Source organism: Ochotona princeps, chromosome 4 (assembly GCF_030435755.1).
Source record: "Ochotona princeps isolate mOchPri1 chromosome 4, mOchPri1.hap1, whole genome shotgun sequence".
In the NCBI taxonomy this organism is placed as follows: domain Eukaryota; kingdom Metazoa; phylum Chordata; class Mammalia; order Lagomorpha; family Ochotonidae; genus Ochotona; species Ochotona princeps.
Genome location: NC_080835.1, coordinates 77,049,687 through 77,065,632, shown reverse-complemented (window position 1 = coordinate 77,065,632; position 15,946 = coordinate 77,049,687). Strand labels below are relative to the sequence as shown.

At 39.2% G+C, this 15,946-nt stretch overlaps 1 protein-coding gene across 1 annotated transcript in view; it reads left to right on the top strand.

Moving 5' to 3' along the window:
• Nucleotides 1-13,453, top strand: part of BCO2 (beta-carotene oxygenase 2) — a 39,009-nt gene extending 25,556 nt beyond the window's left edge. The window contains exons 6-12 of the mRNA XM_012926977.3: nt 2,332-2,460; nt 3,545-3,705; nt 5,758-5,925; nt 10,352-10,489; nt 11,380-11,562; nt 12,027-12,137; nt 13,220-13,453. Coding sequence (XP_012782431.2) covers nt 2,332-2,460; nt 3,545-3,705; nt 5,758-5,925; nt 10,352-10,489; nt 11,380-11,562; nt 12,027-12,137; nt 13,220-13,333 — 1,004 coding nt within the window. The 3' untranslated portion in view covers nt 13,334-13,453. The remainder of the gene's footprint in view (nt 1-2,331; nt 2,461-3,544; nt 3,706-5,757; nt 5,926-10,351; nt 10,490-11,379; nt 11,563-12,026; nt 12,138-13,219) is intronic.
• The last annotated feature ends 2,493 nt before the right edge of the window (nt 13,454-15,946 follow it).

Genomic DNA, 15,946 nt, shown 5'->3' with positions numbered 1-15,946 from the left:
CTAAGGGATGGATTCTTAAAACTGACATTGGAAATAGCAAGCATCCTTCTGTGTAAAATATTTCAGTGGATGGATACACTGATGCAATGGGTGCTTTGTCCATCTTTTGGATGGACAGTTACTTGAGGCTGGTGCCGTGATATAGTTGTCTAAGCTTCCACCTGTGGCACTGGTGTCCCATAGGGGTGCCAATTTGTGTCTTGACTGCTCCGTTTTTGATCTAGCCCCCTGCTTGGAAAAGCAGGGGAGGATGGCCCCAAGTCCTTGCACCCATGTGGTGCAAGGGGAAGGAGGAGGAGGCTTCTGACTCCTGGCATCAACTCTGGCTTATTTCTGACCATTTTAGCCATTTAGGAAGTGAACCAGAAAATGAAAGATACCTCTCTCTCTCTCTCTCGCTCGCGCACACACTCTCTCTCTCCCCTCTCTCTGTAACTCTGTCTTTCAAATAAAAATCAAATAAATTCTAAACAAAACAAAACAGTCCTATGAGGCATGGATTAGGAAGGAGAAGAAAAGGGAATGAAAGAAAATAAAGGAAATGAAAAGAAAAAGGATGGAAAAATCCTTATTTTCACATAGTACCTGGTAGTCTTCTTACCCATGGTCTTGGATTTCAACTGAGAAAACCCAGCCACCAATCATGAGTTATAGCCTCTATTTGCTTCTTATATAAACTCCTAGAGAGTTCCAGTGTTAAGGAGTGCCATAGTAGAGGGCAGAACAGGTGTTTGGGGGCATTCCTGTGCTGGGTGTTTCCTGTGTTTTTGTTTGTCTTTGCCTAATGCCCTTAAGATTGGTAGCTGAAAACAGGTGATTAATATGTTCGGTGAATTGAGTAATTTATCCTTAATTCAATTACTGAGACAGGATATTCTTCTTTTTATCTTTTCCTAATCCCAACCAACATGATTCTACTTTTTTTTTTTTCTCCCCTCCTGATTTGGTTCAGTGAGAAGATTCTGAGCTGGAACTGTACATGCAGCTGCAGGGAGTTTGACTGCTTAGCATATGTTTGTAGGGAATTCAGTGATTCTCACAATAAAACAAAATGTTCTCTTCCAATTCCTAACTTTAGGAAATAAAAATATTTTCATGGTTTTTATTTTTCCAAAAACATTTTTTTGGAATAAGGTAATAATCCAAAGGCAGCTTTGGTGTAAGACAACAATCGTGCAAAATACAAAACAGGTAGATATATAGGTGAACAATATACATATATTCTATGTATAATGGAGATTAGCATACTGAGAATTAAAGATACAGTCATTGTAGGAGACATCTGTACTCTGGAATAACAGGAGGAATCCCAGTGAAACAGCTAAATATACCTTGTCAATATGATACTTGATTTCCTACCATTACCTGTACCTACAATGCTATGATAACTTTAAGCAGCAGAATGTTGATCTTATAGCTGTTGTTAAAAAACTATACAACTGTAATAATATGAGAGTGGAACAAAGGGAGGGAGGTAAGGGAGGGAAGAAGGGAATCCCTATATTTATAAAAATGCATCATGAAAAATAAAAATATTTTTAAAAACCTTTAAAAAAAGAACAGGATAGTTTAAACATTAATTAGTCCGGTTAGTTTTTCAAGCTTTAAAATATAATTTCCATATTAATCAGAGATAGTAATATGGCATTCTTGAAACTGTACAGCTTATGCACTCTGTTTTGCAATTGTACAAAGCTTATTTTATGGGTCTGGCATGATAGACTAGTGGCTAAAGTCTTCGACTTTACCCATATGGGTAGCAGTTCTTATCTCGGCTGCTCCACTTCCCATCCAGGAAAAGCTGCATGAGGAGTGGGAATCTAAGTTGACTCTCGAATGAACAGCTGAATGAATCATGGCATTATGAATTAATGAGTAGGTTGGGATGGGACCCAGAGTGTCCCCAGGATTCCAGAGGATGGTAGAGAAGAGTTGTATATAGGTACATGTAGGAATTATAGTTGGAATAGGGGATTAGCAGGGGGAGAGCAAATACAATTTAAAGATTATCATGGGTGCTGTCTTATCTTTCCCTGTGAAATATGGATGGAGCTTGTCTGCAGAGAGTAATAGAGTCACCATTTGAGATCATTAAAATACAGTGACGCGTTGGTTGATTACTTTGTGTTGTTTTCAAAACCTTAGCTAATGACTTTCATAAAATTAGAATTTTTTAGCATTCAAATCTTTAAAATAACTCCTTATGAAAGATGAGTGTCATACATACTGCATAAATCCCTTAACTGCTTTTACCTCATCACCAAGAACAAGGGTTATCTTTTATTCTAGAATGCATGTAAAAGAGTTAAGGCAGGATTCTCCATTTTCCAGGTTCCTGCTATAATGTTATTCAGGTTCCTCCAGCGAAGGTTGACCTTGGGGAGACGATCCATGGAGCTAAAGTGATATGTTCTATTGCTTCCTCGGAGGCGATGAAGCCTTCTTATTACCATAGCTTTGGTGAGTCCAGAGATAAGGTACATTACAATAGCCCTGCCTTAACACTGCTGTCCTTCAGGCACTAATTTTGGCAAGTGCTGTGTTCACTTGTGAGAATATGATAAAAGCAAGGCCAGTGCTGCATTTTAAGGCCAATTAAGTTGATTCTGTTTAGTCGTATATCTTTGTGTGCTGCTTGAAAGAATATAGTTGCTCTAGTACAAACAACTATTAAAAAATTAGTTGGTAGAATTGAAAATTTTCAGCAATGTTAATTCCCACCAATAATAATTGCACATATAAAGATCTAGACTTTATATATATTTGTTGGAATTCATATTTAAAACATGTAGCTTCAGACTTTATTATCTCTAATCAAATGGCTTATTTTCTGCATTCTAAACTGTTATGGTCAAATTGTTCCTGGGCGTTTACTTTCAATGCAAATAACAAAAAGACTAACTTACAGATAATAAATGATTATTCCTTTAAAATAAATCATTTGGGTTTTTTAAAAAGTTTATTTTATTTAGAAAGCAGTCACAGAGAGAGGGTAGGAGAGGTTTAACGTGCTATGCCAGAACACTCTCCCATGACACTTTAATATTAATCTCATTACTCTGTTCCTAAAGCAAAACAATTTAGAAAGACAATATTTAAAAAAAGATAAAAAGAAAATTGAGGACATTCAACTGAAGCTACCCAAAGCAGTTCTCCTTTTATATGTCTGAACAGGAAAATTGTAAGACAAAGCTGGGAAATAATGAAGTCTTTTTGTCAATGTTTGCTTGGGTCAGCAGTAATATGAGGGTACTTCAAACTGTGTATGGAAAAAATGAAGTTAAAAGCTGAGTTTATTTTGGTCAAAAAATTTTGAAATTCATGCATATTTTCCCCCTACTAATACACATTTTGCACAAACTTTCCAAAAAACCCCTGTTGACATGCATTTTAAAAATGTTTGCTTCGTGTTTTTATTGCATTTTCCCATAAACATTTTGAAGTTCCCCCTGTTTCTAGGAATTAGACAACTTGCCATAACTATCACATTTCAGACAACTCTAGCTTGCCAAATAACATTTTATTGTCTTATGGAACCTTTTAGGAATGACAAGTAACTACATAATCTTCATTGAACAACCTCTGAAGATGAATCTGTGGAAAATTGTCACTGCTAAAATTCGGGGAAAGGCCATTTCAGATGGAATAAGCTGGGAACCCCAGTATAATACACGGTTTCATGTGGTGGATAAAAGCACTGGACAGGTGGCATATTTTGAGATAATTATCATGAAAGTGGTGGACGCGATGGCAGATTTCCATGGGGTTCATTTTACGCCTTCAGTAGACAGTGCTTACATAAGATAAGGCACTCTTTTTTTTAATTATTTATTTCAGAGTCAAAATTATAGAGAGAAAGAGGGAGAGAGAGAGAGAAATTTTCCATCCTCTAGTTCGTTCCCTAAATGACAACAACAGCTGGAGCTAGACTGGTCGGGGCCAGGAGCCATGAGCTTTCTCTGGGTCTCCCACATGAGTGCAGGGGCCCAAGTATTTGGGTCATCTTCCTCTGCTTTCCCAGGTACATTAACAGGAAGCTGAATCAGAAGTAAAACAGCCAGGATTTGAACAGGGGCTCGTATGGGATGCCAGTGGCAGCTTTACTAGCTATGCCATAGCACTGATACCAGGATAAGATATTATGGTTTTCTATAGGTTGGACTGGTTACTTGTTAATTAACATAGTGAATTTTTCTTACTAGGAAATGATTTTCTTAGGAAATGATTTTGTTTTTTAATTGTATGATTCAATTAAAATGACATCTAGAAACCTCTGAGCATACGTTTTTCCAACTGATAATAACTGAGAAAGAAGTTGTTCATGCAAAGACCTTTTTTAACTATGACAGTGATACTTTATCTAGTTGCTTCTATTAACTTTTTTCAAAAAGATTTTATTCATTTGTATTGCAAAGTCAGATATACAGAGAGGAGGAGAGACAGAGAGGAAGATCTTCCATCCAATGTTTCACTCCCCAAATGGCCGCAACAGCTGGAGCTGAACCAATCCGAAGCCAGGAGCCTGGAACCTCTTCTGGGTCTCCCATGCAGGTGCAGGGTCACAAGGCTTTGGGCTTTCCCAGGCCACAAGCAGGGAGCTGAATGGGAAGTAGAGCTGGCGGGATTAGAACTGGCGCCCATATGGGATCCCAATGCATTCAAGGTGCGGACTTTAGCCGCTAGGCTATCATGCCGGGCCCCTTCTATAACTTCTTCAAAGTGAGTATCAAAATCTCACCAAGGTAGAGGCTATCCGAGTATTTCGTAGAGCTCATTAGTTTTAGGGCTATGATATTTGTCTATCTTTTTGCCTGTCTAAAGATAGTATCTTTATGTCTGTTGGAGTGAACCAGCAGATGGAAGATCTCTCTCTGTGTCTCTGTTGCTCCTTTCTGTAACTCTGCTTTTCAAATAAAAAATAATAAATCTTTTAAAAAAAAAAGACATGGTGTCTTAAATTTATTTTATGTAGGCTTCATTATACAGAAAAAGTTAGTAATTAGAGCATTTTTCAAAGAATTGGTCATTCCTTTTATCATAAGCCAACTAAATAGTAGTATTTTTTATTTAATCATGGGGTTAGAGCCTAGGATATTGATCCTTTAAAACATTGTGTGTTGGGCCCGGCGGCGTGGCCTAGCGGCTAAAGTCCTCGCCTTGAAAGCCCCAGGATCCCATATGGGCGCCGGTTCTAATCCCAGCAGCTCCACTTCCCATCCAGCTCCCTGCTTGTGGCCTGGGAAAGCAGTCGAGGACGGCCCAAAGCATTGGGACCCTGCACCTGTGTGGGAGACCCGGAAGAGGTTCCTGGTTCCCGGCTTCGGATCGGCGCAGCACAGGGCCGTTGCACTCACTTGGGGAATGAAACATCGGATGGTCGATCTTCCTCTCTGTCTCTCCTCCTCTGTGTACATCTGGCTGTAATAAAAAAAATGAATAAATCTTAAAACAAAAAAACATTGTGTGTTATTTCATAAGGACTTTTAAATTAGTTGTAATGATTGGTCTTTATCAAATAGGTCCACTTCATGAATGAATATGAGTTGAGATGACTTAAGTAAACTTAAAAGATACTTAAGTAAAAGCATATTTATTCCTTCGTTCTACATTACTAAGTGTGCCATGTAAGGGGAAGAAATTCTTACAAGGAATGAAAACAAAACAGAAGGAAAGGGAGAGTCAGGGAAGGGGACGGGAGAGGAGGAAGGCAAGGATAACTATTTCTCATGGTTTGTATCCCACAACCCTTCTGCCCAGCTTCTTCCAGGGAGGTACTACAGTCAACCTTTTGTCACTTTTCATCAAATCAACGCCTTTGAGGACCAGGGCTGTGTTGTGATTGATATGTGCTGTGAAGATGATGGAAGGAACCTAGATGTTTACCGACTGCAGAACCTCAGGAAAGCTGGAGAAGGCCTCGACCAGGTAAACATCCCGGACTTTTTAGGAGTTATCAGAATAGTTTTGAACTAAAGAGGTTCTGGCACTGGCTTTGGAATTTTCTGTTTCTTCTTCTCTGGTGACAGAGGAAAGAGACTGGTTTTAATACATTGGAAACATAAGCTTACCATTTATTTAGCATTAAACAATATCTTAAATAGCTCAATATCTAGTAAGTAAAAGGCATGGCAGAGACAGCACAGTGCAAATTTTGAAGCACTGAGATTAGTTCCTTATTAGGCTAATGCACTACAAATATGTTTCCTGAAAGGGATAACAAGTTTTTCTTAGTTTATCTTATTGAGGGATTAATTTTTCCCTGACACCAAATAAGGGGTAAAATTTTTTCTTGAATTATATAATATAAATTGTTTTCAGATTCAATTTTGTTTTTAGGTGTATTTGTATTTTTAAATATTTTAAAAATAATACTAAATTTAGTAAGTTTACTTATTATAGTTTTATAGGTTTTGATGTCTGTGGTGTGACTCATTTAGCTTTGTTTCTTTTTAAAAACTGCCTGGATTTTTCTTGGCTTTTTATATTTTCATAAATTTTAAAATCACCTTACCAAATTTTGCAAAGAAAAAAAAAACCTGAATGTGATCATGTTGCAACTATGGATCAACCTGGAGATGATTGATACCTTTACAATATTGAATCTTCCAATTGATGGATATGGAAACTTCCTCCATGCTTTGTATTTTAATGTCTTAGTAATGTTATAGTTTCAGTATAAGGATATAACATACCTGCATGTGTTCCTAGTGGAGCAGGTATTTAGCCTAGCCATGAGGATGAGTGTGTCCCGTATTGGAGTACTTGGTTTTGATGAATGGCACCAGCTTCCATTTCCATCTTCCTGACCATGCAGATCCTGGGAGACAGAAGCTGATGGTCCAAGTGGTTGGGTTCCTGCCACTCCTATGGGAGACCTAGACCAAGTTTCTGTCCTGCCTTTGTCCTCTTTGGCACTGTGAGCATTTAGGGAGTGAACCAGTGGATGGGAGCGCTCTTTGTGTTTCTTTTTCTGCCTCTCAAATAGATAAATTAGACAAAAATTTATCCCTAGGCATTTTGCATGTTTTGAAACTGCTGTAATCTATATCATTTAAACTTTAATTTTCTCTTTGTTGCTGGTATAGAGAAATGCAGCCTGTTTTGAATATTGTCTGTTATCCAGAGATCTTGCTAAACTTACTTATTAGTTTAGTTAGTTGGCCCTGTGTACACAGTCATGTTATCTGAAAATTACAAGTTTTACTTTTTTTTTTTTTCCCCCAACATTTTTCTTTTATTTCTTTAAAAGTACTTATAACATGCAAAAGTGGTTTGGGTTTTTTTTTTTTTTTTTTGGTTTTGTTTTGTTTTGTTTTGTTTTGTTTTGAGAGGCAGAGAGAGAAAGAGAGAGAGAGAGAGAGAAATGTTCCCCTGGTGGCTCACTCCCCAGATGCTAATCCAGATCATCCTCCTATGTGGTAGAAATGAATTCCCTGAGCCACCACCCATGCCTCCAACAGGAGGCGTTAGCAGGAAGCTGCCATCAGCTGAGCATTGAAACTGAGCATTCTGATGTGGGACCCAGGCATTTCAATTGGAGTCTTCATTAGAAAGCCAAAGCCCTTTCATTGAGTTTTGCATGTTAAGCTAACCTTTCGTTTCCGAAGTAAAGTCCAGTTGATTTCATCCACACTGTGGATTTGCTTAGCTAATGTTTGGTTTAGAATTTTTGCATCTGTGTTCATTAATAAAGTTGACTTGTAAGCTTTCTTTTCTGTAGTGTCCCCCTATGGTTTGAGTTTCAAGATTTTGCTAATCTCAAACAATGGAGGAATCATTCACTCTTTTTCTTCTTTTTGGGTGAGATTGTAGACGATTGGCACTGTTTCTTAAAGTTTTGGGGATAATTTAACCATACATCCTTCCGGAGCTATGTATTTCCTTACGGACAAATTATAAGTTCTATTTCTTTAACTGGATAAAAGTATTCCAGTTTTCTCTCCTTCTGTGTCAGATTTGGCAGATTGTATTTTTCTAGGAATTTACCCAGATCACCTGCAGTATATAAAATTTATTGAGCTAAAGTTATCCATATCATTATGTGGTATTTTTAAAACTGTAGTAGGGTTGATTGATATGTCATCTCCTCCCCACTTTTATTGCTGATGTGCTTATTCTTACTGTCTTTGTTTTTACTTGCTGATTTTTATTAATTTAATTTGGCTTTTTGAAAGTCCGTCAGCCTTTTTGGCTTAGTTGGTTTTCTATAATGTGTGTTTGTTTTACATTTTTCAATTGCCATATTTTTATTATTTGTTTTCCTACATAATTTATGCTTAATGCACTGTCCTTTTCTTGGTCATTGATACCTAGTAAACTCAGTTAATGAAGTTCCAGGCTCCCAAGAGAACACAAGTGTTCTTTATAAATCACTGTTAATATAAGATATCTGGATTGTTCATCTAAGATATCTAATCAGACAGATCATTCCAGGAACCAACCAGAGGTGAGTCATCAAAACAGGCCCTTCTTGAAAATGGGCAAGGTTTGCACATCAGCCTGCTAAATTGACCCTTTTTGCACAGACGTCTATTCTGACCAAACCTGAACAGAGAGCATTTCCCTAGTCCTTTGATCTTTGTCTAAATTGTCATTTATTTGATGCTAATTATAAGTAGCTGCCGGAGTCCAGCTCCGGCCGAGGTTCAGAGCTCGAGAAGGGTGCGTGGATGAGGCGTGAAGAGAAAGAAAGGAGACGGACCACCAGATTCCTTGATCGTAGTGGACTTAGCGAGAAAGCTGTCCGCTTTATTTATACAGAAGCAGTACAAAGTTTTTTCTTAGGGGCATATTGACATAGCTTCAGGGGGGCACAATTTACAACTTTTTGAGAAATGATTGAGTAAGGATTCCATATTCCTTGCTTATCTTGGCTTGTCAGTCTTCATCTGCTCTCCTCAGGTCTGGACTATAACCTAGGCGCCGCCTGTGTCAACCAGACCCCTATCTTGTATGAGTTAAAAGGTCTGGGGCCTTGGTCCATGGGGATCGGGGTTATTGACATTAGTTGGCCATTAGGTCTGTAAGCTCACACAATTTGTTAAAGCAAGGGAAATAACGGCGGAAAGAATTGCAGTTAGCAGTGAGCTAAGTTACTCTATTTAAGTTTCAACTCTACAATGGATGAGTGAGTGTTTCCAAAAACAATTCTACAAATTGTTTCAGTATTAAACAAGGCATTATCCATTCCAACGTTGCAACCAAGAGTTTCTCAGTAGACCACACATCTTATGCAGTAATACACTCCTAACACAATTCTTATTCAACTTATCTATCACTAAATGGGAGAAATACATCAAGAGAGAAAAAACATGAAGATCTAAAACAAAAAGTTATGAACATTACATTGCTCTACAACTGCAGGCTCTACAACTTCATAAGTGATCAAACAATAATCAAAAATATATCTTTATGATATTAGTGAAATCACCCTATATTTCCTCTAGCTAAAATTTTATGAAAACAACTAAAACAACTACATTTTCTATATTCTAAAGAATTGCAAGGACAGGCTAACCTATAAGACCACAGTAACTATATTTTTTGCCTTAGCAGGATAGGCTTCAGGGTTACAGTAGCTATATTCTTCGTCATAGCAGGATGGCCTTTAGGGTCACAGTAACTATATTCTTTGTCATAGCAGAATGACCTTTAGGGTCACAGTAACAGGATAACTTTTAGGGTCCCTCTTATCAAGCCATTCCCCAGAAAGCATGATAAATATCTGGGCCAGATTTTCTGGCAATGGGTAAACAGCACAGACTTAATTATACTCCTGTGTGTAGTTAAAGGCCCACTCACCAGGACATCCTCAGTAACATTAACTCTTAAGCTCACATTGGTTGTAAAAGCCATCTCACAGGGGCAGACAATGCCTCAATAGATTACAAAATTCTTAGTGGGGTGGTTGAGTGCCCATGCGAAGGGGAGTGAAAACTGCGTCAAGGTGGTCAGAGATGAATCCACTTAGCCCTGCTAAGCAGCTGGTAGCTCCCTGGGCCCTGCCAGTCAGGGAGCTGTTCTCTTCACACCTTCGTGTTATTCACACCTACTGCATGGACTCCATCAAGTAGCATAAATAGTTTCTATTCTTTCTATGCTCTTATTATCATACTTCTACTCCTAGAATATAAATTTCCAGAAGGCAAACACTTTACTTTGTTCACTGCGATATTCCTAGTGTCTGATGCTTGCCTGATGGTATCAATAAATACTTAAGAAATACATGAAAATGATCATTTATGTGGTTACAAAGGAATGCCAGGAATGTTGATGGGATCCAAATGGTTAAGACATGCTATTATCCTGTGGATGACAATTTTTTCCATCTGTTTTATTTTTGTCTCAATAGGTCTATAATTCAGCAGCCAGAGCTTTTCCTAGAAGGTTTGTTTTGCCCTTAAACATTAGTGTGGATGCCCCTGAAGGTGAGAACCTCAGTCCATTGTCCTATTCTTCAGCCAGAGCTGTGAAACAGGCTGACGGAAAGGTATGCCATCCATGGACATTAGATGAAGACTTTGAACTCTGTGGGGTTACTTCACCTCTTGGCTGTTCTCACCAATATTTGGTGTTTAGAAGGCTTCCCAGGATTTAGCTGATCAGGGTGAGAGTAGGGGAATATTGCTTGAATAAAAATTACAGCAACTAGATGAGACTGAGCACTGTGCTTACGCTGCACTTTGTTTTTGTTTGGAAGAAGGTGAATGCAGCTTCCTAGTGGTTGTGGGATGGCTAAGCATTTGAAGTGGGCATTGAACGTTTCCCACCTTGTTGGTAATAGTGTTGTGAAGCTGTCAGTCTCTTAGCTTTAGCCAAGTAGGAAGTTCACTTTCATCTCTTATTCCATTTTATGAGCAGTTATAAAACCTGGTGTTTGTATTTGCTCTTAAATCTAATTTATTTTTTGACTATTATTTAAGGGGAATGGGGAGTGTGAGAGACAGTGCTCCAATCTACAAGTTCACTTTGTAAATGCCCGCAATGGTTAGGAAAACTAGGCCAAAACTAGGAGCTTGGAGCCAAGAGGCAGTAATTCAATTCCAGTCTCCCATGTGGGTTGCAGCATTCAAATACTTCAGCCATTATCGATTGCTGAGATAGTGAACCTGGGAGCTGGATCCAGGATGTGAATCCAGGTACTGAGGTACAGGATGTGGTTATTTTAACTACCGAGTCAGTTGCTCACTCCTATGATGTTATTTTATGCATTTATACCCACGATAAAAAAAGAGCAATTGCTAAAAAAAAAAATTCATATAGAACCTCAGTTTCCAAGGCTTGTTACAAATTCATTTAGTTAGTCCCCCCTCACTGACTTACACTGATGAAAATCAGAAACACTAAAGGAAATAAGTAAATCCTTTTTGGATCTGTTAGATTTGGTGCTCTCATGAAAATCTGCATCACAAGGACCTAGAGGAGGAAGGAGGCATTGAATTTCCCCAGATCAACTACGGAAAATTCAGCGGCAAAAAGTATCAGTTCTTCTATGGCTGTGGCTTCCGGCATTTGGTGGGAGATTCTCTGATCAAGGTTGATGTGGTGAACAAGACACTGAAGGTGATTGAAATATTTTTCTTCTTTGGAACTTTTAAAAAACCTCTTTTGGTTTTTAAATTAGTTACTGTTTGTTTTAAGGTAACACCTAGGATTCTTTAATATATAAGTAGCCCAGTAATATTTTTTTAATTTTGAGGGACACATGGAATTGCCTAAGTTAGGAATATGTTCCCCCTGGGGAATCTAAAAAAACCCCAAATGCAGAAACATAATTTCTATGGATGATGTTATTTTGGGAGAAACTGTAAGGTTGAGGTTGCTGATAAATTACACTGTAAATTATGTTCAGTGGTGATGGAATTTGTGGTTACAAAAACTCCATCCCACTATCCAACTCAACAAGACTTTCTGAATACTCTATTGATATCCAGCTTTATGCTGGAAGTGACAAAAGCTACAGAAATCTTCCTTGTCATAACTGGTCTTTTTTTGTTAATCATGTGCTTTTTTGGGGGTCTCTGCAGGTTTGGAGAAAGGATGGATTTTATCCCTCAGAACCAGTTTTTGTGCCAATACCAGGAGCTAATGAAGAAGATGATGGGGTTGTTCTTTCTGTGGTGATCACTCCCAACCAGGTAAATCAATAGATCACATTTTCCTGGATGTGGCTAGTCAGAGGGAAACAGCACTGGAGCCACTTGAGGGTTCTATTTAATGGTGCTGTAAAGTTTTTTTGATTCTGATATGTCACCCTCTACTTTTTACTAGTTACATACTCCTTTATCACAATCCACATTTTATTATTGTTTTAAAGTTCTATTTGTAGTACCATGACACTAATTTATATTTAAGTAAGAATTTGTTATTAACAAACTGCTTTCACCATGCTGTCTTACTCAGTCATCAAAATTACTTCGTGGGATACTGTTTTACATACAGTAAAAAGTTGAGACTTGCAGCATGTCCCAGAGTGGCAAAACCAGTCTTTAAGTCTACATGTTTGGGCTTCTAGTCTAATGTTCACATCACCCTCTGCACAGATTTCAATTAGTGGATCTCAAAGTTCAAGGCCATAAGCCTGGCCTAGTGTCTCAATAATGTTACCTATTATGTGAACTGTTGTCTAGGACAGTCCTATGGCAGATTCATTCACTTTGAGCGAAGACTTTGGTTAGTGACTGGTACCTGCCTTGGTGTGGGATCCAGAGGCCTGTTAAGGATTCAGTGGGACAAATGCTGTGATCGGTTAGCCATATCTGCATGAACTTGGGAGACTCAAGCCTCATGATGCACTTGGTACTCCTGTAATTAAAACAGGACAAACCTTAGTCAGCCTCACAATACTGCCCTTTGAACCACTCCAAAGGAACACAAAATGGAAGTGTTTCTAATTTGGTAATGCTCCTATGTATCTTAGGAGACTGGGAAGAGACAAGTATAAAGATCATTAGTGATCCTATGAAGATCACTGATTTAGACAATTTAAGTACGCTTTAAATATTAAGTTGTTTAGCTGTAATTTCCTTTTCGGTCTAGTGTATCACTGTGGAAATTTTTCATGAGCATATAGGTAAGGTAGTATGCTAGGGACTGAGAATAGAGATGAAGATGATTAAGACATAGTCTTGCCTTTAAGAATTTTATGGTCCTGAGGAAGAGACCATTTTCAATTAAAAGAGAGGAACTTTTTCTTTTAGTATTGTGTTTCCTTTTCTAGAAGGAAAGCAATTTCCTCCTTGTCTTGGATGCCAAGAACTTTGAAGAACTGGGCCGAGCAGAGGTACCTGTGCAAATGCCCTATGGATTCCATGGCACCTTCGTCCCCATCTGAGGAAACAACTTCAGGAGCCAGGTTTAAAATGAGTGTACTTTGTACAAAAGAGAGGAAAAAAGACACCCCAATATCCCAAACTATTTGGTTTTCACATTGCTATTAAAAACAGAATTTGTGAGATAATAATGGTTTTATATTTTTGGGTTTTTTTCCTTGATATCATTAAGCAAGTGATACAACCTTTTGAAGAGTGCATAGATTTACATTTATTGGATGTATCTTTCTATGGATAACAGTAAGTATGCATAAAAGAGAAACTGAAATTGGGTCATTACCACTATCAGGCTGGGAGAATAAAAGTGATTGAGATAGTGGACTTTGAGTACTGGTCTCATATACATCTCGTTCATTCCATCACAGCCATGCTTGCCATTGGCCCTAAGACAGCTGGAGGACAGGAAGCCATGCATGCTATATTTGGAGGCTTCTTCTCAGCTGGCTATTTCTGTGCTGTTGATAGCAATACTAGTGCAATGGCACACAGCTCCTGTAGACCACCTGCTACCACGCCCTCTACCCCAGCTCAGCCTTGGGGGCTGTTGTTTTGAGGGACTTCAGTAATTGGGCATTTCTTGTGCTCTTTGGTGGTATAACTCTCAGGAACTGAGGAAACGCCAGTAGTTGGGCAACAGGTGGCACTAGAGACCACAAAAATCTGTATTTCTACACCCTGCCAGTTTTTACCAATAGCCTCAGGTCTACTTAGAGTCTGTCACTTAAGTCACACTCCTGCCAACGCCCTCAAAATCCTTTGTTCTCTTTTCCTCCAGTAACACCTGTACTCCCTCCCGTGGCTGGCTGAATTCCCACCCTGGACCAGTTAATTAGCTCTATTTCCAAATACAGTTACATTCCGAGGGGCTTCAACACAGGAACTTTTCTTAAGAGGGACACAGTTCAACTCATAATTCATAAATGATCAGTGAGGACCACTGATGATGAAATTGGTGAATACTTTTACATAGAAAAACAGTTTGGCATACGAACTTTGTAAATGCAATGAAATATTTTAGTAGGGCACCTTGTTTATCAAAGTAACTTCTTAGAAATATCTTTTGTCCTTCCACCTTTTTATTCTTCCAACTGTTTGGGGAATGAGAAATGTTTGTGTAACAATAGTTTCTAGACAGTATTTGTCTGTTGTAGTCAGTCCCTAGGGAATACTGTTGCTATTCTAAGTGATCCTGGATAAGTTATTCATTTATCTTAGCCTGTGCTTTCGTATCCATTAAAATTTCTTTCTCTACAATCTATAAAAGTTTATAATTCTTTGAAATTCTTTTTAAAAATAACCCAATGAGGGAGATGGGACAAATATTTGAAAATGTGTAAAGAAGGTTTGTTATATAACAATAATTGAATTTAGAACAAACAAAATGAGAGTACTTCAAAAAGTTTTGGAAAACTGAATTAAAAATACTTTATGTCAGAATAAGGACAGGCTGGTTGGGCTCTGCTGCAGCATCAGCTGGCAAGTGCTGGAACTTGGGGCAAGTCATACTGAGTTAGCCTGCAGAACCACCTGCAGATTGCAAGATCCTGGAGTGGGAGTGGGCCCAGTAGGGAAACAGTGGGCCCTTCTCTGATGGGCTGAAGCTCTAATTGGTGAACATGAGAATGAGGACTGGGGGCAGCCCTGACTAGGCAGGCAGGGGCACCTGCTGACATGAATGAGGGTTGGAGGTTGAGTTAGGCTTCAATGCCCAATGATGTTTAGGGGAGCTGAATGGAATGTGGGACAGCCTAGACCAGTCTGCTGTGCATACTGGCAAGCATGGGAACCAGGGCAGGACTGATGGGGGTTATTGCGGGTCACTCCCACTAGGCTGCAGCTTCCACTGATTTGTGTGAGGGGTGAGTGTGTAGTGGGCAGGATCGGGCTGGCTGCAACACCCATTGGTTTGTAATAGAAGACATGGATGGAGTCAGAACTGACCCAGCAATTGCAACCAGCAGCATATGAATAAGCTGATTGAGGCAACAAACTGTGCCAGACCCTGTACTGGCAAGCACACCCAAGAATCAGGTCTGGGATCACCTCAGACAAAGTTTCTTTGGGGATCCCCCCAAACTGAATGCTGATCTCAGAACTCCAACCATGCAGAAAAGTGCAGGTTCCATGGTCTGACCATGGAGAGCATGTGTCAAAGCTCAGCCTCCTCAGAGGCTTAGATTATCTTCTGCTAACTCTTGAAGATTCCTAGTCTATAGCAGGAGACAGGAAACATCTGGGAGAAATCACCATTGAATTCTGCCCTAGCCCTGCCTTCTGCAAAGTTCTTGAAACTACAGAAGGATCTAATCAGTATAAACAATACTCCTCTTAGGCTTCTGTGCTTTGAGATTAGAGTTATTCATTTCACCCACGCAACATTGCCTAGCTTTGTGCTGGGTTTATTTATGTCAGAAGACTGGGCCTGGTGTGATGGCTTAGTGACTAACTCCTTGCTTTGCACCTGCCAGCATCCCATATGGGCACTGGTTCATGTCCCGGCTGGTCTACTTCCCATCCAGCTCCTTACATGTGGTCTAGGAAGGCAATGGAGGGTGGCCTGAGGCCTTGGGACCCTGCTCCCCACGTGGGAGACTCAGAAGATCCTGGCTCCCAGC